The sequence below is a fragment of the Apodemus sylvaticus genome, chromosome 2 (assembly GCF_947179515.1).
Source record: "Apodemus sylvaticus chromosome 2, mApoSyl1.1, whole genome shotgun sequence".
Taxonomy (NCBI): Eukaryota; Metazoa; Chordata; class Mammalia; order Rodentia; family Muridae; genus Apodemus; species Apodemus sylvaticus.
Window position 1 is genome coordinate 175,189,318 of NC_067473.1, and position 24,363 is coordinate 175,213,680.

The window sequence follows — 24,363 nt, forward strand, 5'->3', positions numbered from 1 at the left end:
TTGTTTTAGAACAAGCTACTGCTCAGACAAAAGAATGATGTGAAATGTCAAGGTTAGTTGGTACTGGGCCAAATCTAGACTCTAAACCTGGAAGCTGTCTACTAATAGACGTACTAAGGTCAGACATGGTGTTGTAAGCCTAGAATCCCGGCTGGTGGGAGGCAGAGGCAAGAGGATCAGAAGTTCAAGGACATCAAGTTTGGGACCAGTCAACACTGTGTGAGACCCCCATCTCCAAAAGAATGAGCAATAGCACATGGCGGGGTGACTGTGGTCCGCACCCGTAGCATGAAAGGAGCAGAATATAGGTGTGAAGGCAAAGGAGACAATGCCCAAGGCACAACCTCAGTTACACACTGACTTATTCAAGCAACCTTTCATAACCAACTTAACACATTAAAATTATGTCTTGGGACCATTAGAAAAACAAACCTTGGGGCTGGAGAGATGGCTCACCGGTTAAGAGCACCGACTGCTCTTCCAGAGGTCCTGAGTTCAAATCCCAGCAACCACATGGTGGCTCACAACCATCCGTAACAAGATCCAACGCTCCCTCTTCTGGAGTGTCTTAAGACAGCTACAGTGTACTTACATATAATAAATAAATAAATCTTAAAAAAAAAAAAGAAAAAGAAAAACAAACCTTGCCCAGTTATCAAAAGTGCAAAGGAAGAGGCCCATCAAGGGTAGGGCTGTCAACCTTCTCAAGCAAAGAGGAAAAACACAATTTCTAACTCACTATAAGCTTTTTAAACTATAATCACTGATATACGGGCTCTATTTTTAAAAAGATATTTTCTTTAAAAACCAAATGCTACTTCAAATAATCAGCATTAGCAGATTTAACAATGTATTTGACATTACTTTTGTATACCTTACAATAAAATGTCAAGCACTAAATAGTATCTGTATTTCTTTCATCTCTGGCACAGTGGTTCAAGAGTCATCCTTCAACATAGTCTGAAGGATCCTGTCCCCAACCTCCTCCAATCCTGTTTCTACATTTCTCCACAAAGCTCTATGAAAAAAAAAATCAATAGATGGAGGCTAAAGACGGTCATCCATCCAGGTCCTGTGGCGTGGAGAGCCATAGCCAGGCCAGCTATAGAGACAGGGTGAGCCTGTCACAGGTGTGCAGTGTCTCCCAGCCTCTCATTCCATCAGACACAGGGACCAGAACAAGGAAGAACTTTTAAGTTGTGCTGACTACCAGCCGTTTTCAGTATATTAAAATAAAAATAAAATTATGGCCACTAATTATTACACATTATACATGTTTGGTTTGCTTTTTAAGATAAGGTCTCCAACTCTAGTACAGGATGGTGTAGAATTCACTATATAGCCCAGAACTGCCTCAAACTCATTGGGACCCTCCTGTCTCAGACTCAGGAATACTGAGATTACAGATACGAACCTCAATGCCTGGTTTATGCTATTAATATGTTATGAATAATCATGGTTTAAAGCCTGTTAAATTCTCAGATTCTACACTCCTTCCTCTACTGTGACAGTTCTGCTGCTAGCCAGCTTATATATTTACATTATATTAAGACCCTATTCAGGGGGATTAAAGAGATCTACCCACCTCCAAAGTTAGGAAAATAGTAATTTCTACTCTTTCCCCTTTCTTTTCCCTGTTTCTCTCTTCTATAATCTGCAGACGAGCCACTACAGACAAGGGGAGAGTAGATTGTATTCTAAGAACAGAAAACTTCACACAACTCTCCCTGTCTACCTGAATCAGTATAGTAACGATTTCTAGCCAGCCACGGCAATGCATACTTGAAGACAGCAGCTGCAGAGGGGTCGCAGTGGAGCATGTAACGAATCTGCAGACAGACAGTGACTACGCTATCCTGATGTCATTGCTCAGCTGGGATCAATAGAAACTGGGATGGATGGCCGTGGCTAGGACCACTGATATTCTATGTTTCGAAGAAAATAAGTCATTATTACAAAGGCCATCAGGAAATGCTAATCCGGTATGACACACACTTAAGGACCCTGAATTACTGTTCTGGTTACGATTAAATGCAATTGTTTCTACATGCAAGAAATGCAGTAGGTGCTGAGTGCGGATCTATTATTTGGCCAAATCACCCATCATGCCACGAGGCAGGCTGTTTTGCCTTTGGGAAGGCTGTGACTGACTGCTGAGCTGGTGTGGCTGGCTAGGCAGGGAAACCCTGAGATTCCTGCTGTCTCTGCATTTGCTCACTGGCTTTGTTATGTCTTTAATTTTGCATTTGAGGCAGGATCTCCTTATGCAGCCATGGCTGGTCTGGACCTCATTGTGCATCCTAGACCAGCCTTGAACTCAGGCCATACTCACAGGCAAATTTGGAATTCAATCATAATGTTAATCCTTAAAGTTCTTAAAAGTCTTGTCTCTGTTGTAGATTTCTAAATTTACATTGCATTTCATTAAGTTCCAGTACTTTCTCTTTCTGAGTCAATCTTTAAAGACATGGCTGAGTGAATAAATCAAAGACAGCCCATCCCCCCCCACACTTCCAGAGCCCACAAAGCTCACATGAAACAAGGTGAGCTTTTAAAAGACACCAAGGAGTCACACTCCCAGAGTCCATGGCAGAGGCTCAACCATGGGCAAAACTCTACATTACAGACTTTGGGGACTGTAGTGTCATTCAGCCATTCAATGCACCAAATCTGTACTTATTGAAGACTGACAGAGCACAGTGCATGTGTACACATAAGGCTTAATACACATGTGTGTACATGCTTATGGAAATTGATATCTAGTATCTTCATGTATCATTTCCCATTGTACATATTGAGGGAGAGCCTCTCCAGGAACCCAGAGCTCATCAGTTTTAGCTTGTCCAGGGGATTCCCTGCCTCTGTCTTCCAGATGCTAGAGGTATGAGCAGAATCCATGTCTTCTTGCTTTTATCTGGGTTCCAAGCATCTGAACTCCCTTCCCACACTTGCAGGGCAAGTGCTTCATCTACTAAGGCACCTCCATATTCACTAATTTTTTTTTAAAATTAAGACATGTCTATATATTGGCAATTTCAAAATACATTGTTCGCTGCTGACTTTTCTTTGAACTCAATGTAATATGCTGTAGTATACTCAGAGTGATACTCCACCCTCTGATTCTTTCATCCTTAACAAAGCTCCTCCCACCATTTTTTTCAGACACAGCATCAACCATCCCAGGCTGGCCTTGAACTTCTGACCCTCCGGACCCACCTCCAAGTGCTTGAGTTACAGGCATGTGTCCCTGTTGGTTTTCTGTAGTGCCTAGGACCTTATTATGCATGCTGGATGAACAAAACAATGAACAGACTGAGTGAGCTACATCCCAGCTGTACCTCAGATTCTAAAGGAAAATCACACATTGAAGGTAACATCTCCTTATGGAGGAAGAAATGCATGCTAGGACACCTTCCGTCTTAAGTGAATGCGCATCTTTCTACATCCCTACACTGCCTCTAAACAGTTAATTATATCTACTGTAAACATACACATTTACACACACACACATACACACACACAGAGAGAGAGAGAGAGAGACAAAGAGAGGGTCTGAGATAGAAAGAATCCCACACCATAGACCAGGCTAGACAATAACACTGCGGGGCCTTGAACTCACCACCCTCACACTTCAGGCAACCCAAGCCCTGGGATTACAGACAAATGCTGCCTTATTCTAATGATTCTAATATTCTGTCTGCAAGAGGGGTTATATCAAGGATTTATATTTTGTTTTGAGTCTTTGCTAGATGCAGAAAAGGTAGAAATTGTTTCTTTTCCAGGTTACTTGGCTGGGAAACTGAGGAAACTCTGTGGAAACTCTGAGGAAACTCTGTCGTGGGAGTGAGTTTGGGTGATGGCCACATCAGAGGTACAGAGCTTGGCCCACACCTTCTGCCCTGCCCCTCACTGCATACCAGGCTAGCTGGCCTTCTGGCTTCAAAGGATCCTCCTGTTTCCAGCTCCTATCTCACTGAAGGAGCGCTGTGCTTACGGACATGTGCTAATGTGTCCAGTTCTTGTGAGTTCTGGGGACTTGAACTTGGGCCTTCAAGGTTGGGCAGCACACACTTTGCTCACTGAGTGGTGTCCTCAGCCTGGGCGAGCTCTTCAGAGATTCTCTGGTGGGGACTAAGGGAACAACCAGCAAGGTTCAAAGACAGCTCCTTCCTCCTACCGTACAGATCACTGTCAGGAGTATCTTTTAAACCAGCAGAAGCCACCCAGGGGTAACTGGCAATGACAATTATAGACTAGATGACATGCCTCTCCTGTCTATCAAAAGCAGTTCTGCAAGGAATGATAGAAATCTTATCCAGTCATGCAATTCCCACCCTCTTCCCCATACCCCCTCACCCTACCCTCACTCCTGCTAGCCTGAGTCTCTCAGCTCCATGGAGCACGCTGAGTGTTACCTGTCTACATGGTGATTAGGAGTTGACTTGAACGCCATGGCACCTTCCCCTTGGTCCACATGAGGTCCTCTGTGGTACATGCTGTTACCAAACGTATAGCCATCAGCTGGAGGATAGTCAGACACATTGGAATGCTGGAAGACAGAAGTACACGGAGGGTCACCAAGTGGCTGCGGGCATCAATCCCGTCAGTCAACCGGGACCCTGCCCCAAACTGTCACAGGATTGCTCTTTGAGCTATTATGCTGACACGGGGTGATTTGGTTTTGTTGTTGGCATACAGGGTAAGTCTGAATTCTGAAAATCTTAGATATAAAATCAGGAAGTTCTTTCCTGAGGAATTTCAACAATAGAGGTTTGTGATCTTAGACTTTAAACACTGAACAATAGAATTAGAGGATGGCCTTTAACCGTTGCACGCTGTTTAAGGAACACATTTAACACTCCCATGAAGTTATTATCATCCCAATGAAAACTCTTTGTTTGGTATTAAAATGCAATCATATCACTCTACTTTTTTTCCATTTTAAAAAGTACCCCAAACACCATTTTAAAATTGTTACAAATGGTTGTACTGTTTATCACTAGAACAGGAAACAGAAAAAACTTGGACTTTGTTAGTCAAGAGTCCTGGAGAAGATAAGTCTGTAATCAGTTTTTTCCCTGTGGGTGACACTATTAAGATCTACTCCCAAGGGAGACTTGAAATCGGTGACCTTTGAGCAAGTGGCTTAAAGGCGTGGGGGCCACATGCTCAGATGCAAAACAGCCAGAAAGGTCTCCCAGCTTTCGCATGGTTTCTGTATGTTAAAAAAAAATGTGGGAGAGTACAAGGGATGTGGAGGCAGGAGAATTTCCTGGAGTTTCCACTATTTATGGGTTCACTGGGACAACCTTGCTGAAACTGGGAAGGTTTGGGAAGCATCTAAACAGAATAGTACAACAGCAAATTCTAAGGAAAAGGCTGGCAGGAATGAGGCTGACTTCATCCACAGGCAATGTCTCCAGTGGACCAGTGTGGATATCAAAATCCACAATTAGATACCCACTTGGAATATACATGGGGGGGGATCAGATCCTTGCAAACAAATATAAACAGATACTTTCCAGCCATTTAAATACCTAGGATCAGTCAACTACAATAGCCCTTCCCCAGGGAGTGAGCAGAGATGCTGAATTTTATTAGGTAATTAAGAAATATATCGAAGTCTTGAGCAGCTGGGACCAGAAACTGCAAGAGTCATCCCCACCTTTTGCCTGTTTCTTGGACAGAACAGCTCCTGGGCAGGATGAAGTCACAGGTCCTGAGAATGACTGGACATGCCGGGAGGGGTGGGAGGGGTGGGGGGGGGAGGGTAAGGGAGGAGATAAGGAGGAGGGTGACTAAGCGGTGACCACACAGTCAGCTGAGGCTGCTGTGGGGTCAGAGAAGGCGGGAAATTGATGGTGTCAACAAGTTTCCACTACAAACAAAAGCACCGGATCCTAAATTTGCTCCAGACATGCTGCAAGTGCATTTATTCTAGCAGCAATGAAATATAATAAAGTCTCTCTCGCCACAGGGATCACGCTTTTCCTGCGCTTGAAGTCATCACTGTCTGCGCTGTTCACAAAAGATCTCAACCTGGCCCCGCATCCTTCATTCCATTCCTGTAAGCCTCTGATTGGCCACTTACATCATAAAATGGGAAATTTTTTACAGCAGGAAAATGACAGCTCATGACAAGGGAGGACCCTCAGTAATTCTTTTTAAATGACTTTTTCAGAGTAGACACGTGGGCACTGACAACCCAGAACACACATCCCAGACCCTCTTTAAACAGCCCTGTGAAAGAACTCATGAAGATATGAATTTCCAAGGCACACATTAGTAAGTGGCACATTTTCCAACATAAGGTGGGAATATCACAGGATGGACAGTTTTATTCCTTGAAAACAGCTGTAAGTAACTATGGCAACACCAAATGAACAACCATTTCCTGTGTGCAAGCATCAGTCCCTTTTCTAGTACAGCTGTTTTCTAAATGGGAGGAAAATTCACAGTCACGAGGCAGGGACATAAGCGACTCAGCCAGTATGAGGTCATCAGACATTTAGGGGAAAGGCCAGGTGTGAAGTCTAGTCTTCCTCTTTAGGCAGCCAGAGGGAAAACAGTCACATTCACAGAAAGAGGACTTCAAACAAGTACGTTAGTTTTAGTTATAAAAGTCATAGACTGCCTTTTAGAGAAAAACGGTGTATGAGGATGTGTGTGGTAAGTGCACACTTATGTGTGTTAAGGTTGACATCAAGGCCTTCCTGTAGTGCTCCTACCTTTCTTTCTTTCTTTCTTTTTTTTTTCAGAGTTACCCTCTAAACGAGAACCTTACTGACTAGCTGGTCAGTGAGCTCCAGGGATCCTCCTGCCTCAGCCTCCCCAGCTCCAAGATTCCAGGTGCACATCACCATGCCTGGTTTTATGTGATGGCTGGGGGCCTTGAGGGCCCTGGAGGTGACAGGTCCTCCTCCAGGACAGGTCCTCCTGCTTACACACAGGCTGTGTTCGTGCTAAGCCATCTCTCCAGCCCACAGAGCACAGTCCCTTTTCTACTTAGCATCACTGTCCAAAGAACAACTTTGTCCAAGGGAACCATTTTAAGCAATTTAACTTATGTGTATGTTTCTCCTTAAAAGTGGTCAGAGACGTACTGTCTGTGGTTTGCTACTGCTTTTCCTCCTATTGTATATGCCACATTACAAATCTACGCATCAGAGACATTTAAAGGGAGAATGAATGACCCGGACTTTAGAAGAATCCAGCCGCCATTCATTGCTGCTTTTTTATGCTAGTCATCACGCACATGGTTACGAGTCCTGAGCATCCCTTTTGCAGTTGGTTCAGCTTTAAACAATGTTCGATTTTCTTTCCAACAGGGCCAAAAGCACTCACATACAAAGTCATTTTAATGCACATGATAGCGTGCCCAATTTCATCCCTCCAACTGGCTCTGCAGACAGGGTTATACTCTATAGCTTAATCAATAACTGGAAGGTAAAATCCACGGTATGACCTTGTGTAGGAGCAACCGGGTTGTGGTCATCTGTTGTCAGAAGACTGAAGCCCACACAACGGTGGTTCCTCCACATGCTTCAGAAGATTGGAATGGAAGGGGGGAGAGGGAGAGAGTAGCTGTGGTATCAGGGAGAGAGAGGAAGGGGCAGAGAAGGAGAAAGCAGTAGAATTAGGGGGTAGAGAATGGTGGGAGGAAGAGGAGGAGGGAAGGAGGGGGCACAGGAAGAGGAAGGAGGAGGGAGGGATCACAGCACCATAAAAAGTTGCTTAGAATCAACAAGATCTAGGTTCAGGGAACTGCCTTGAGAGTCAAAAATGTGAAGGTAAAATAGAGTAAACAGTGCTTGCAGGCAAGCTCCTGACAGAGAAAAGGGACAGGGAGGCCTGAGGAGCACAATGGGGCAGACAGTCACTCAGCTGGGGTAGGGGACAAGAAGTACCCCACCAAAGGTCACAAACACTAGGAAGAGCTGAGAGAGAACTCGGGACAGCGGGAGGTGGGGACAGTGGGAGGTGGCGACATCTAGCCCCTGGTTCTAGACCTATCTTCAGTGAGTTACTGAGCCCCACTGACTACGACAGCATCCACAGAGCCCAGACCTCTGTGTGGATCCTGACCTCTGTGGACAGCCTCTTGTTATCCTGTTTGCGCTGGTGTTCTGCGTTGGCCACGGACTCAGCCAGCTGATGCATGTCTTGCTCCGTGGGCGCGCCCATGAAGTTGAGCATCGGGGGCTCCCAGCCGCTGCGGAACCGCGGAACGTAGGGTGGGATGAACTGGTCTTTCGGCCACTCTGCTCTGTAGGAGGAAACCGAGGTTGTGTCACATAATGTGTTCTCAGTCACCGTTCTCTTCTACACAAAGCAACTCTACTTCTCAGGAGAGGAAAAGAAAACCCATTTATGCCAGTGGTCCAACAAATAAACCAGAAGAGATTCCACCAGGCAGTATGACCGCAGCTTCCATGTTTCTCTACGTGGTCTTAACTCTCCCTGAAGTCTGATGCTCAGCTTGGGGTAGGGTGTTTAACAGTGTGCCTGAGAATAGAAATGCAGTGAGTATTTAAAGTGTGGGGCTCAGCAGCAGCTAAAGAACTTTCCAGCGTTAGTCTCTCTCTCATTCCCTTCAAACATTAAGATAGTGGGATCTTTGAAAATAGAAACAGCCAAGACTGTTATGAAGGTGCATGCTTTTTCAAAGCGCCAAAATTTCCCTAAAATGAAGCAGAGGACCAGTTTTATAAATTAAAAGTACCAGCTTCATTGCCAGGAAGAAAAGCCAACTAATCTGTGGTCACAGTCAACGCCCGCCATCAGCCAGTGCCCCCAGAGGCCGATTCACACAGCTCGCTGTCCATCTCAAGCCACAGAAGCAGTTGCTGCAGAGACAACAGCCTTGCTTCCCCTCTGTGCTCGAGGCGCCCATATTTTCTGTGGCTGATGTATTCAGATGGAATGGGTCTGCTCTGATGCAATGAGGCCTTTTATTCAAGTTATTTGGTTGTTTTCTTGATCCTTTTCCCTTTTATGTGTTTTTAAATCCCACATTCATTACCTAACAGCCCTGATCTGGATCTGAAGTGACCGCGGCTTCATGTTAAAAGCTAACTACATATTTCTTTTTTGATGCAGCTATTTAAACCATCATTAAATTTTCTGATTTTGTGATAGGGCTCAAAACAAAGTCACTGAATACCCAGAGCACTTTTTTTTGTATTCTGTGATGTGACAGATTTAATAAGCCTTATGGAAAGAAAAAACCCCAGCCTAGGCTTGTCATAATATCAGAACAGGCAAAAATCTAACATTTTCCAAACATATCTAAACCACTTTAATACAGCCTAAGTTATAAAATAGGAGCCAGCCAGAGAAATGGTTCAGAAGCTAAGAGCACTGGCTGTTCTTCCAGAAGACCCAGGCCTCGTTCCTAACACCCATGTGTACCTTCAGTTCCAGGGAATCCAATACCTTTCCCTGGCCTCTGTGGGCACCAGGCAAGCATGTGGCACATACACATACACGCAGGCACTCATGTATAGACATAAAATAAAACCTAACGAATCTTTCAAAGGAGATATAAATACCATAGTAAAATATAGAATATGAGATAGTGATGCACAGACATTGTAAATAAGTATACAAATAAATACAAATAGTCTTTACAACATGAAAAACAGTGTGTACCACTTTAAGGAATTTCAGAGTGCAAATTATATTCCAACACACACAGTAGCCAAAGTCCAGGAAGTAAGTGGGACTGCCTTGTGTGTATTTCAATAAAAGCGAAGAGTGGATACATTTTTAGACTAGCCCCCCAGGGGGACAAGGACAAACTTCCAGAGACTAATTAATAACTGGTCACTTCACTGAATGATCTGCTCTGTACGGGAAAAGAAAAAGGGTTATTGGTCAAATAAAAAAGGCATCGCATGAGGCTGGAGGCAATGGTCCGTCGAGCCTGGTTTGACAGATGTCAGCTCTTGCAGCGGTTTGTCCCTCCCTCTCCACCTCTTTACTGACTGTAAATTTAGCACCACATCTTTTTTTTTTCCTAATGGGTGATGGTTCTTACCCCAGAGAGGGCTGATTACTAAGGAGCTTGTGCTAGACCATTAATAGATACTTTTGTCCTTGGCTGTGGTGGGCCCTGCTAGCACACTGATCTCTGAAAATGGTTGCAGGATCTCCTTAGCAAAACCCCATCTCAATGTTAGAGAAAGGAAGAGGGGTGTGGGGTGGGGGTGGGGGGGGAAGAACCTACATTGATCATTCTCCACCGCCTTCAGAATCCCCTGCCTAACCTGCAGCGGAGCCTTCCTAGCCAACCCAGGTCCCCTCGGGATGCCTCCTTTTTGACATTGTTCCTCTTGTAGCCTTTCTCCACACTGACTACCCAAAGCCCCTCCCTCCTCCCTCAGCTCTGAACTCTTACTGTGTCTTGGCTTCTTTTGCACTTCTGTGTCAACTGCTCCTTATTTACAGACACTCTACACATCCACTGAAAGGCCACTGAGCAAGCGGATTGTGAACCCTGACCCTGGAGCTCTGTCACTTAAGATGGTATGTGACTTTAGGTCAATGAGTTGACGTTTTGAGCCTTATTTCTTCATCTGTGAAACAAAAGTATTAACCTGTCTCTATAAAAGGCATGGGAGAACGCAGAACATACACTGTGTGCTTATATGTGTGTGTGTGTGTAAGTGTATATGAGTGTGAGCATATGTGTGTGTGTGAGTATGAGTTTGTGTATGTGTGAGTGTGTATGAGTGTGAGCGTGTGTGTATGTGTGAGTGTGTGTATGTATGAGTGTGTATGAGTGTAAGTGTGTGTGTATGAGTGTGAGCATGTGTGTGTATGTGTGAGTGTGTGTTTGGGAGTGTGAGTGTGTGTGAGAGTGTGAGTGTGTATGAGTATAAATGTGTGTGTGTATGTGTGAGTGTGTATGTGAGTGTGTGTGAGTGTGTATGTGTGAGTGTATATGAGTGTAAGTGTGTGTGCACGAGTGTGAGCATGTGTGTGTATGTGTGAGTGTGAGTGTGTGAGTGTGAGTGTGTGTGTGTGTGTGTGTATGTTGAGGAAATATACATGCCATGGTGTGCATCTGGAGATTAAGGCACAACTCTACTGAGTCAGTTCGTTCCTTCTACCACGTGGGTCTCAGGGATTGAAACCCAGGCCGTCAGCTTTAGCAGCAGGCACCTTTACCTGCTGACCATCTTGCTGGCCTAACTGAACAATAAGCTTTTCGGCAATATCAGTTTCTTCATTCCATAAGACATAGTCCTTTATGTAGAATCTTACATGAATGTCTTACTGTTTAGTGCAACAGTCAGGAGTGCTCGGAGCACCGCAGGTGCTACATCCTGAGCTGGGTGTGCTCACCTCACTTTCATCCAGGTCTCTCCCAGGGACATCCACAGCTTCCGTTCCTCTGCAGTGACTGTATAATTTAAGAAATCGACTGTGTCTTTCGTCAACAGTGGGCTGAGTACGGAACAGGCCAGTTCAGGGCCACCTGTTGCCTGGACCACCTGGGTGGAGAACACACATTTTTAGCAATATGAAGATTACAAAGATTATTTGTATACTCTTGAAATGTATATGCAAAAATCAATTCTAAAACAAAGCTCTTTTTTCATGTGCTCAAATTAAAATTTGATGTATAACATATTATAGAGTGAAATGGCTTCTCAAACTGAATTATCCAGAAGGAGGGTAAATTAATAAATGAAGTTAATAGTTTAAGGACATCATAGCACCTACATACTGGCTGTAGGCACTGATTACTTTCCCAGCAAAATACTAATGGCAGCGCAGAGACCCTTTATTTCCTGACTGTTAACCATTGGTATTTTTAAATACCAATTACAATTGGCAAATCTAATATGCCAACATTGAAAACTGTGATCTAAAATGAACGCTATTGAAGGTGGGAGAAAGGAGCCTTCAGTCAATAGTTCAAGCTATGCCTATCAAGTTGTATAAAACCTAAAAGGACCTGAGGGGAGAGAGGGTGGGAGGGAGGGAGAGGAGAGGGGAGGGAGAAGAGAAGGGAGGGGAGGAGAGGGGCAGAGGAGATGGCACAATGCTAAGTGGCAGCCCCACTCCCCAGAATTTAATTCTAGTTTATTTCCCTGATTTGAAATGGACAATGTAATGGTCAACGGGAAACAGGTGCACACTTTGATAAGCAAAACAATGGCAAACAAGCGTGTGCTAGAAGGACTCTCCTCGCTTGCCACTCAGGAGCCTGCACTGGCTAAGGAAGGCTCGTTACCTAGTAGCAGACAGACTAGATAGATACTTTGTTAGACTCTGGCCTCCTCAGAGATGTGTTGCAGAAAGAATGTGTTTGTTTCGTTCTTTAGAATGGCTCTAGACTGAGACATCTATCAGGTCAGGGGCTCTGAGAAGGCCATGCTGTTTTGTGCTTCTGTAAACACAGGATTTTGTACTTCCCCTCAAGACTCTTCCTCCAGTCACCCAGAATCTACCTCAGGCGCTACATCGGTAGGGAATCCTAAATACCAGCATGATTCTAAAACAGGGATTGCCTAGTATCAGCTGTCCTCAAACAATGTGTACACAGTAGTCACACACTACATGATACCATAAAGCTTATTTTTCAACTTTCTTTGATGTGACTAACTTTAAATTGCAGGAGACACATTTGGGGGAAGCTGGGAAGAAAACTGAGAAGAAAAGATGGAGTACGAAAGCTTTGTGCCCAGTCTCCTGCAAACAGAACAGCCTACACTATTGTTTCTGTTTTGTTTTGTGCTTTGGATATCTTCTTAGGCAAGTTCTCTCTTTACAGTCTACCCCTATCTTTTACTTTATATAGAGCCTGCTCTATCCTCAAATTCACAGCAACCTCTTGCCTCAGTTTCCCCTGTGCTGAGCCAACACGGCAGGCTCAATTCTTTTTTGGCTTGTTGTTTTAGATTTCTGAAACAAGGTCTTACCATGTAACGCAGGCTAGCCCGGAACTCACTGTCCTACCGCAGCCATGGGAGTGCTTGGACTGTGGGTACAGACATTACCATGCCCAGGTTGGGCACTGAACCTTTACCTTGCAGCCTTATAAGCATTCGCAGGAAACATTCAAAGATGATACAGGAGTGAAAAAGTAGAATTCTGTGCTCTTTGGGTTGGCAGAGGGGATATTACAGGCCATGATTTCCTATGAAGAAATGCAGCAGGCACAGACATACCCCAGTGCACCATGAGCATGTGGCACGATGAACTCAGAGAGGAGAAACTTGCAAGCGAAACAACATTGCCTGCTAGCTCCGGATAAACTGCTATTCTAATGTGTGCGTGTGTGTGCCATGCCCCCAGCCATAAGCGAGGCACGTGTCCTTTTAAACTCTCCAACTTCATATTCGTAGAGTTTATTGCACGTTAAGAAAAACTGGACCCATGTAAGACAATCGAAGAAACACACCTAAGTAATTCAGAGCCTCGGATGGAAGATACTGAGAACGATTGCTTTGTCTATTTCTAAATGCTCACCATATTTAGTGGAGTAAACAGAAAATGAACCAGATCTGAAGCACTCGGGTTCTGGATATGGGCCTTCAGCTTGGCCTGTGGCAGAAAGAAAACAAATACATTACCACCACACAGTCACCCCAAGGGTGGGCACCCAAAGTGCAGTCCAGTGCAGACCCAGAAGGAGACTTCTTTTCTAACACTTCCCTCAGCATGGAGTGGAAGAGGGGAAGAGAGAGCTTCTTTGACATGTATGCCTTTCAATCTGAGGTTATCACAAAAGGCCAATCAAAACACACACCCACAAATCTACAGAGACAACTGTATCTCTTGATTTAATTTTTTAGGAACATCTGGCTAGCTAGACTTTGATCTTTTCCATCTGTTTCTTCTATTTTATATCAATAAAGTACACCTACCAGAAGGTTGAATCCATGCTTAAACTTCTGGAAACAGTCAACAAATTCATCAGGAGGTGGCGGTTTTGCCCTCAGTGTTAAAACGCCCTCTAATGAAATAAAAAAGAGCAGGGGGCAGATGAGAACAGATTCATAAGGAAGTTTATTAAATGGGGGGGGGGAACCAACTATATTTGAGTTCATAGCTGAAAGATTTTGCCAGATGTAGACCTTCACAATATAATATCCCTTATTCCAATAAATGAAGTAGATCCTAAGTTTGAATGAATTCTACTCTTAGACATGCCCAGTGACTCATTCAATTCTGTAAATATGACTTGAAGCCTTCTTATGTTCCAGGAATTTTTGTGATCATCATAAAGACTATAAAATTGAGTAAGTGACAAGCCCTGCTTTTAATGGCCCTGAAAAATAACAGAGGAAATGAATCAGACATGTAACAGGTGTAGCATCTAAGTGGTGTGGCAGGAGAGTACACTGCTTAGGGAAACGGGGAACATGAAAACCAGAAAGCTTTTTCAGGAAAGTTTTTATTTTATTTTTGGTTTTGTGAGATGGGGCTTTTCTGCTGTCTTGGAGTTTGCTCTGTAGACTATATTGCTCTCAGATCCACAGAGATCAGCCTGCCTCTGCCTTGCATGCTGGAATTAAAGGCGGGCACCAAGTAACTTTTAAGAAGGGATTTGAAAAACTCTTCCCACCTCCCCCAGTTTGTGGAAATAACTGATAAGCTTAGAACATCACATGGAGTACCAGTAAAGTTTGGTGTACACAAAACAAGGAACATAAACTCAGAGAAATGTGAAACTAAAGAAGGGACTTGTTTTAGACTGTGGGTGACCTTGAATGTCAAAGCAAGAAGTTACAATTCAAATCAATAGTCCACAGAACTACTCACACTTCAGAGCAAAAGTATGAGGACTCCAACTTAGAACTCTCTGAAGGGCAACCTATTGGCAGAGGTACACTTGTAACCCCACAACTTGAGAGATAGAGTCAGAAGGACCAGGAGTTCAAGGCCATCCTTGGCTTTATAGCAAGTTTGAGGCCAGCTGTATGAAACCCTTTCTCAAAGGTTGGTTGATTGATTAACTGATTGATTGATTAATGATTGACTTCTTCCCCTTACAGTTCAGAAGACTAGAGGGTTGAAAACTGCTTTCAAGCTGGGACAAAAGTGATGACAGAATCAACTAGATGCCTATTATGAGAATGAAAAAAAAATACGTACAGATGACATTGGGAAAATAAGTCAAAGTAGCTGCACGCTAGAGAAAGAAGACAGAGAGGATTTGGTTCTGATCTTGGGTAACCTGGAGGAGAGCATACTCCATTAAGCAAAGAGAAGAGGAGGCTCGAAACACCACAGAATGCTTCATTCAGAATGAGTGGAGGCAGGCAAGGAATAGCTAAGCATCTATACTGAGAACAACACTGAAGGGCGCACACTCTTACTCTACACACAGGAGCTGCAGGAAGATTTGAAGTCAGCTGTGATGAATGAGACAGGAACTATTCTTCTATATATATTTGATTTGTACCTTTTGCGAGAGGAAATATAAGCACTACCCCTACATTTATACTTTTATACATTCAAAGCCATTTGTTTTCACTTAGTATTATTATTTTTGTGGCAAGGTCTGATATCTCAGGTTGTCCTATACAATAAGAATAATCCTCCTGCATCAGCTTGCTGAGTGCTGCGATTCCTGGCCCAGTTTCTAGGACATTTTTAACACCAGCAGTTCAGCACCATTCTTCAAAATTGCTTCTAGGCAACTCTGAATGTGAATGAACAGTTTGGGGTTTTGCAATATGATTCAAATCCATTGGTATTTTAAAATACTCTGATGAAAGAAGTCAATTTTTAATGTTCAAAAAGGTTCCATATGTACAATGAAAGAACTCTATGGAAAAGACCAGAGTTGTGAGCAGAAACTAACTTTTAACTACTTGTGAAAACTGCAGAAGATGTCTACCACCTAACCTCAGAGTCACATGACTTAAAGGCACAGTCAGCCTGAAAAGAATCCCCAGTGGTGCCCAAAGCTACGGGCCTTGGTCCAGGATCATGGCAATGTACCAGGACCCAAGCTTGCCTAGCCCTGGGGCAGCCCCAAGAGGAAGAACCCTTACTCACCTGTGGTCTGACTGCTCGAAAGCCCCCACCCCCTGTGGGCCTGGTAACCCTGCACTAAGGAAGCCAATGGGCTTGGGCTCTGATAGCCTTAGGGAAAGGAAGCCACTCACCCGCTCCCCTGTCCGCCCACTCACCTCCAGGTCCTTTCTTTTTACTTTTCTTGCTTTTCTTCCTTTTAGAAAGCTCAGAAAATGCTTCAGCTGCTTTTTGGAGTTTGGTGATAAAAAACTCAATGTCATCCAAAATATGGTTTAAGATTTGCTGGAATTAGAAACAACAGAACAAGATATAAAACAAAGAAAAAAAAAACTAATTTTGTTCCAGCTGTTAGCTACAGAGTAGAGGAGCTTTAGACAAGAAGAGAAAAATGGCCACTTTCATAAAAACATTATATTTATAACATATGTATACTATATATATATATACACACACACACACACATATATGTACATATACATATATGTATGTGGTGTGTGTGCGTATGTGTGTGTCCACATTTGCATGTGAGTAGACACATGCAAACAGGTGCATGCAGCTTCCCTTGCTGTTGGTGTGTGTGCACATGTGTGAACCTGTGCAGACCCAGCACTGATATCCCGAGTCATCCTCTGTTCCTCTCCCAACTTCAACACTAAGGTGAGGATGCTCAGTGAAACCCAAAACCTGCACCTATAACAGATACTCTTCTACCTAGTGACCGACTGCCAACAATTTGAGGGAGAAGAACTCCAGTCTTGAAGCTTTTGATGCAAGTCCTGCAGCCACTGAGCCATCTCCCCGGCCTAAACTATTTTAACAGACCGAACAGACAAACATTAAAAGGACACCTCAACTGTGACTCACACACCATGATAAAAAGCAAAGCCAAACCATTGGTTTTTCAGGTTCTTGGTAACTCAGGTTCATTTGCTCTGTAAACTGGCCCAGCTGCCAGTATTCTATAGGAGATAACATCTAGCTAAATACTAGGAAGGGAGGGTAAGTGGTTAAGGGAAAATTCAAGGGACATCCTGAACGCTGAGGAGAGAAAATACAATTTTTGCAGCCATTTTTGCCAATCCCTTTCATCTTTCCCCTCCTCACAAAGCAGAAGGGCCGATGAACTGACTCAGGAGGCACTCACCACATCCCTGTCAATCCGGGCCGCCATCATCTCGGGCGTCTCTTCTTGCTCGTAGTACTGCCGGGGCTTCTCAACTGAAAAAGACAGGAGAACTGTCAGACTTGCTATGTCTGTTAAGACAATATCAGTACAGAAATGAAAATGAGAGACAATGAGAAAGGAATTCCAGTTGCTGAGCTGAGTGGGGAGCTCTCTGGAATAAACAAGTCAGAAGGATACCCATGGCTCTGGGGTGCATCCTTGCCACAGTTTCCGGGAGCACTGGGCACAGCTGGTGGGTTGGCCTGCCCAGTTAAGCCCCCTCCTTCCTGGAGCTAGTCTGGCTGTCCAGCGAGCCTTAAGACTCTCTTGTCCTCCCCTCCCTGAGCTGGGATTACAGACTCTGACCATTATTCCTGGGGTTTTTACCTGGGCACAGGGAATGAGATTCAGTTCCTCATGCCAGCGTGGCAAGCACTATACCAACTGAGCCGTCTTCCGCAGCCTGGGCTGCTAGTCCCCCCACATTCCAACCCCGTGACTACAATAAAAGCTTCTGAGAGTAGAGTGATTTCTCAATGGTCATTGTAAGTCAGCATAAAACCCACAGCCCTTGGCCCACTGATCTTAAATCATATGCCTTGAGATAAATCCTGAATACATGTCTCAGAGGCGTTCCAAATGTCAAGAAAGCTCAATTGTGAATGTTAATCACGAGACCTCTATGGCAGATTCCTTCCTGAGGTGAGTCAGTTAGCACTATGGTAACACGGCCAGCTGGTGTGATGTATTTCAGAGTACATTAAACGCAAAGGCATATGGCTGGGGCAGGAGCAATAGATCACAAGGAGTGGAGGGAGCGCTTGGGATACATCATCATGACTCACGAGGTTGAATGCTGAGAACTGCTGAAACACACTGCAGACTCGGAATGCCAATTTCTCCTTCATGCCAGCACTGCCCAGACATGGAGTACATGATCGCTGAACCACACAAAACTACACTGGTAGTTGCAACTATTCAAGCTCATTAATCTGCATGTGGCAAAGCTTGGCAGTTAGCTGCTATTTCACACGTGGCTGCTGCCTGCTTGGTACAGTGTACCATGGAAGGCAGGGAACTAACTTAAACTTCCATTAGGAACTCCAAAGGGGGTCAAGTGTAGGGCCTCTTGCCTACAATCACAGCACTCTGGAAGCTGAGGTGGGGGTGACCAGGCTAGCCTGGGCTACATAGTGATGCCCTACAACATCCAGGGCTACACAGAAGACTATATTTCACAAGAGGAATAGGAGTCTTTGAGAGATTCCACATCTTCTGGAGCAAAGTAAGCAGAAGATACTTATTTCCAAAACATTTTGGGGTCCCAGCAACTACTGTCACCATTTTGCTAAATTCACGTTTGGAAGACTGGGTTACTCCACCTCAGAGCTGTACTGGTCTGCAGTCAGAGCTGACGAAACCCTCAGAGGGAGCAGAGGGAGCCTCCTTTAGGTCAACCCCAACTAAGACTTTCTGGCAATCACACAGTATTTTGTATACCACATCTTGAGTTCTTTTTGAACAATTAGTAAGCTAGAAGTCTGTCTCCTTGTAATTGTAACAGACAGCAATGCCAGGAATATTTTACACAAAATCTAGCAAGACCTCAGAAATACCTGAGTATAAATTCTTTTATTGTAAAATTATATTAGATTTCACATGCATTCTTACAACTCTATTCAGGATATCTCTAACTTTATATGTCTTCTATTCATGGCAAGTCAGTTTTGACACCTCCCTAATACACACACACAGAACAACAACAACAACAACCCTCTAGGCCTCCTCCACCAAGACAAGACCGACAAAACTCACCTTGGGTTCACCGTAAGCACAGATCACTATAAATCCTAGTCTTTCAAAAATTATTTGATTTAATCTTTGTATTTACAAAGATAATTGGTAGAAACATGTAATTCCTAAAGCAAAAGTCATTAGCATCCTCTGACAGTGATACTTATATCCCTATGCTGACTATGATTATAGCATCACTGGCTTTAGCATTCACAGAAACCTGTGGGTCATTATGCCCACTTTACAGTTGAGACCAAAGCACAAAAGGATGACCTTCCATGGTCATATAGATAAACTGAGTCAGGTCTTTTTTCAGGTCTCAGTTTTTTAGCCCACAAGATTAAAAGTATCTTCCATTAAAGATACTACAGACTTCACCATAAGGCATCATAGAGAAACCCAGCTGGAAGCTTCTTCCCTACTTGTAGAATGTATAGTTTCAGGTGGTGTCATTCAGGCTATTGGGGTAGAAAAGTTAAAAATAGTCTTGCCAATGGTGAATCTATGAGTTAGTGACCAATGTGACATCTAGTAGATTAGTCACACAGACATCACATGGATAACCAGCCAGAAATGGCTGCAATCCTGAGTACCTATCAAATGGCTGGCCTGAGTTCTCACGGATAATGACTTTAACAGCAGTCAAGACTTAACTTTATAACATCTCAGATTTAGTTCTTTAAAATGAACTTTAATCTACAAATCACCATAAGGATTTGAAAGGAGGAGTGACAACGTAACCCAAAGTGGTTCCTCCTCGGATGAGTTAGGTCTGGGTACTTACAGTCACCCTGGTCAGCTGCCCAGGCAGACCAGGCTGCTACTCGACTTCTAACGTCCACCTGTGTGACAGTCCCTGGTGGCACGGGGGCGGGAGCTCTGGGAGGAGGAGGGATGCCTGGATCTGCTTTGGCAATCATCCTAAAAATGAACAACAAATTATCCATCTGGGCCATGACCATCTCCACATCTGTTGACAATGCTTCTTTCCACTGGTGCCATTTGCCCTACAACCTTAGACATAACCGTCAGGGGAATCAGAATTCCCAACCAACTCCACTGTGTCTGCCGGTAAGTTCCTGAGAGACACAGAAAATTAAAATCCCTGGGAAGTTACATTGATTTTTTTCTCTAGGTCACATGCTATTTGAAAAGCTTATGGGCATATGGGGAGACCTTGGGTCACCGCTGAAAACACCACACATTTTTGATAACTCTCTTGGACATCTTCATCTGTCTGAGAAGCTGTGTGGGCGACAGAGTTGACACATGGAGAAACAAGATGGGGCAGACATGGGCTGGCAGGGCAGTGAGAGCTTCAGTTGAGGTTAAAGGTTGCAAATTAGAAAACGGTATAATTCGTCTCCATTGAAAATAATTTCTCTACACCTTTAGGAGAAAATAAAATTAGGCACACTATCCACTCCCACCCGCTAACACAATTTGATGCTCTTACCTCAGGGCCTCTGGCCGCCTCTTCTGTTTCCCGCCCTTACTGTCACTGATTGCGCTTTCAATATCTTCACTAATTAGGTTTGCCTGAAAGGAGAGGTAAGTTATCTATCTGGAAGGCCATAGACTTGTCTGAGCTTTGATAAAGACTAAGACAGAAAAAAAAATATAATTTATACTCATTGTTTGCATCAGTAAATATCTTGGTGTAATACAAATAGAAAGACTTTAATAACTATCATAAAAAAGTGACTCTAGTTTTCAATGCTGTATTTTATAATGACAGAACTCAAATGCTGATTTTTAAGGTTAATCTATATCCTTATTCCACTTAGACATTCTTCCCCAAGAGCCCAAAGAGAAAGGCCACTGCAGAAAGGACGGGCACGGGTGAGTGTCTCTGCTGTCAGAGAGGCAGGGTGTAAGAGAGGATGTGCAGGGCTGGAGGATCCCTTCTCCCTCCACAGGGGAACCTATTAACTCACCAAAACAATCACCAGGCCCTACAGAGACACCAGAGCTTAAGGCAAACCTACTCATAGGGTTAGTGTCCACAGTGTCCCTGAAGGGACGAGTGTGGAGGGCCAGGTTCCAGCCTTCGAATGGAAGATGGTGAGAGGAAGAGAAGATGTTGGGCTGTGCTCTTACAGATGGCATTGGGATTGCCAGATACTTCCTGTTTCTCTCTTATCACTTCCCGTTTCCAGAGAAGTGAACAGCGATTCTACCACACTCTTCTACTACCATGGACTTTGGCTCAAACGCAATGTCCAAATAAGCAGGGAACTGAAGCCTCTAAAGCCATCAGGAAAACAGACCTTTTCTCTTTCTAAGTTTCTCAGCTCCATGTTTTGCCACAGTGATGGGAGCTCAAACAGCTCCACATTCACGGGCTGAATCTCAAGCCTATATTGTACCCATTTTGATAACCACTTTATTTTTCCATTTCAGGTAAAAATTAACTATCTGCCACGACAAACTTTCCCAACGTTTTTCCAACAGGACCACCAATTAGATTTTCTTGGGAATTCAAGTGAGTTTTGTAGATAAGGTGTTAATTTTTCTTCATTATGAAATTCATCTGTAGCCTGTAATTATCACTGTATATGAGGATGTTGCCCATGTATTTATCTTCTATTTTCGGGCTTGTATGCTCTGTGTAATTATGTATATTTTTCTCAGATATATGAGTCACGTATTCTTTAACAGTCAGCACTAGTGAGCATAAAAATATAGAACTGATGGGAGACCTCAAGATCATGTAGTTTGAGAGAAAGTATATGCATACACACACACACACACACACACACACACATGCTCGCCCACCCACATATGCACAGACACACATATAGAAGTCAGAGGACAACCTCAGGTGATCGTCCTCACCTTATAGCTTGCCTGAGGCAGGGCCCTTAGTTGGTTACCCCCTACTTAAGTTGGTCCAGCTAGTCTCAAGCCTGAAGAAATTCTCCTGTCTCTGCATCCCATCTCCCTGGAGGTGTGTGAGGATTATAGATGTATACCACCGCAGCTGGTTGACATAGGTACTTGGGATTTCAGCTTCGGTTCTTAGATGTGTGCACTGTTCATCCACTGAACCACCTCTCCAGCCCTTGCTTATTCTCTGTTCTAGTTAATTCTCTGAGGAAGACTAGGTGGGGTAGCCTGGCCTAGATCATACTCACGGTGAAGTGACACTGTGACAGGCCCCAGGTCAATGCTGCTTCCTTAGAACATTCTAGTCCAACACATTCCAGATTTTCAACTAAGGTCAAAGTCCTCTATTATATGGAGGATTGAATCTGGAGATGTCTAGAACCTCGAACTTCTATTAAAAAAACGTTACCATCCTAAAGGAGGCAAATGTACCATGCACCATCCCATAATAAAAAGTTAACTATTATCACAAGATGTTCTAGACACAGACTAGTTATACTGAAGTATCAAGGCACTTGTATTTTTAAAGTAGCGAGGATGCACACACGCCTCATGAACGGATGCGGTACAGAGAGTGAGTGGGTTTCATTTGTAGTGGTCTGAGCTATGATGAGTACAGTGCATTGTTCAGAAAACCCATTTGGAGCCGTCACGGTCACAGTCCCCTAGAGGAGGAAAGCCCTTCATTCCGTATCCCAGATGATGAGGTCTGGAACCTTTACTCAGGACAGCAACTCACACTTAAATCACAATTAAGAGCACAGTCACAAACACAAGTGTTAAATGTCTTTTGACTCAGTATTTTTCATTTGTTTGTGAATCTCGGAATTGGGCCAACAAGATGGTTCAGTGTTTGAGGACACTTGATGCCCAGCCCGCTGGCCCGAGTTTGATCCCTGGAACTCACATGGAAGAAGGCAAAAACCAATTCTAACAACCTGTCCTCCCACCTCCGCATGCGAGAGCCCTCCTCAATGAATAAATACAAAAATAAATAAAGTAAAAGCCAATTATAAAATTTTACTCTTTTCCAGAGCAAAATATCCACTTGTACATTTTTTTGCTTTAACATATCTAAATCCTCAAGATCATTAAAATAATTCACAAGTCCCAAAAATTACAGTCCGTAAAGAGCTGATGAATTTCAAACTACGAGTGACTTAAATAACAAGGTTCTTTCAAGTAAGACTTTTATAATCACCTATGGAATACATGGAAATTAGAATAAGATTACAAAATATACTGTTAAAGATAATCTGCATGTGCCGTGGTTTAATAGCAAAGAAATGCTGATGAGATCAAGTGGTTTGCTTGGGCTGGTCTAAAATTTCTTTACAGGATAAAAGTCACAAGCAAACCAGTGCTCTGGGAGGAGACAAAGGTGGCCAGACTGAGAACAGTCCCTCCATTCCTGATATTTGAACACTGGGTCCCCAGAGGGTGCTCACTGGGGAAGAGCTTTGAGATGAAAAGTCTCAACCACTTTGAGTTGGCTCTCTCTGCTCCCTGCTCCTGCTACCACACCTGCTGTGTGTTGCCATGACTACCCACCAGGGCAGACTCCTGTCCCCCTGGATCTATAAACTCAAATAAACCCTTTCCTCTCCTAAGTTGATTTTGGTCAGTGTTTTATAACAGCAACAGGAAAGAAACCAAGACAGGTGCCAATCGACCGAAGGTAATTTCTCTTTTAGAGAAACTGACTCAGAAAATAAAGATATCTAATGTTGAAGATAAATTCTACGGTCCAATAAATTATAATCACGTAGAAATTGCATGGATAGCGAAATATAAATTTGGGGGTCTCAAGCATATTATTATTCCTGACTATGCCCAGCGATTTTTTATTGTGCTCAGGGATTACAAACGCTGAGCAACTTTCCAAGTTACCTAATGAAATGGCAAGTTTCATATCAATACCATGGCACAGTCTAAGGATCTCCCTGAAACAACCGAAACAGGCTCTGAGGTTGACAAGGGAGAAATAGAACTGTAGCATTGCTTACTGTCTATCTATGCAGCACAGTTTTTAGTATACGTGTTGCAGAAGCAAGCACGGAACATGATTGCTAATGATTTATCTTTTAATTATATATGCATGGCCCCTGATGAGAATTTCATATACCAGGTACACTTTGTAAACAAGGATAAACACCATGTATCTATGTTTGTTTTACACTTTTGACCAGGCCTCTGATTTGCAGCAATCCTCCTGCCTCACCCTCCTGAGAGCTAGAATGTCTAATAGGGGTCATCCTACCATAGCCCCTATTTAAAAAAAGAAAAAAATTAATCAAATTTCCTCTTTTGTTTACCTGATTGGAAATTTGTGGAAGACACTTAGGTACTTCTTTTACGCGTCACATTCTCAAAAATCTTAAATCCTAATAGTTGTATGACCAAGATGTGTCATTTGAAAGTTGCAGAAATTTGCTTCAGAGGGTTGGTGAGAAACAGGGACCTGAGGTTTGCCTCAGCAATAAGGAGCACTTGCTGTTCTTGCAAAGGATGGGAAT

The 24,363-nt window shown here is 43.6% G+C and overlaps 1 protein-coding gene across 4 annotated transcripts in view; it reads right to left on the reverse strand.

The window, feature by feature from the left end:
* Eps8 (epidermal growth factor receptor pathway substrate 8) overlaps window positions 1–24,363 on the reverse strand; it is a 169,930-nt gene that overhangs the window by 23,274 nt on the left and 122,293 nt on the right. For all 4 annotated transcript variants that reach the window (XM_052175169.1, XM_052175168.1, XM_052175166.1 and 1 more), the window contains 9 exons: window positions 20,415–20,497; window positions 19,743–19,879; window positions 17,144–17,217; window positions 16,155–16,281; window positions 13,881–13,969; window positions 13,483–13,557; window positions 11,350–11,498; window positions 8,086–8,266; window positions 4,416–4,549 (listed from right to left, as the gene is read on the reverse strand). In XM_052175169.1, the coding sequence (XP_052031129.1) occupies window positions 4,416–4,549; window positions 8,086–8,266; window positions 11,350–11,498; window positions 13,483–13,557; window positions 13,881–13,969; window positions 16,155–16,281; window positions 17,144–17,217; window positions 19,743–19,879; window positions 20,415–20,497 (1,049 nt within the window). The remainder of the gene's footprint in view (window positions 1–4,415; window positions 4,550–8,085; window positions 8,267–11,349; window positions 11,499–13,482; window positions 13,558–13,880; window positions 13,970–16,154; window positions 16,282–17,143; window positions 17,218–19,742; window positions 19,880–20,414; window positions 20,498–24,363) is intronic.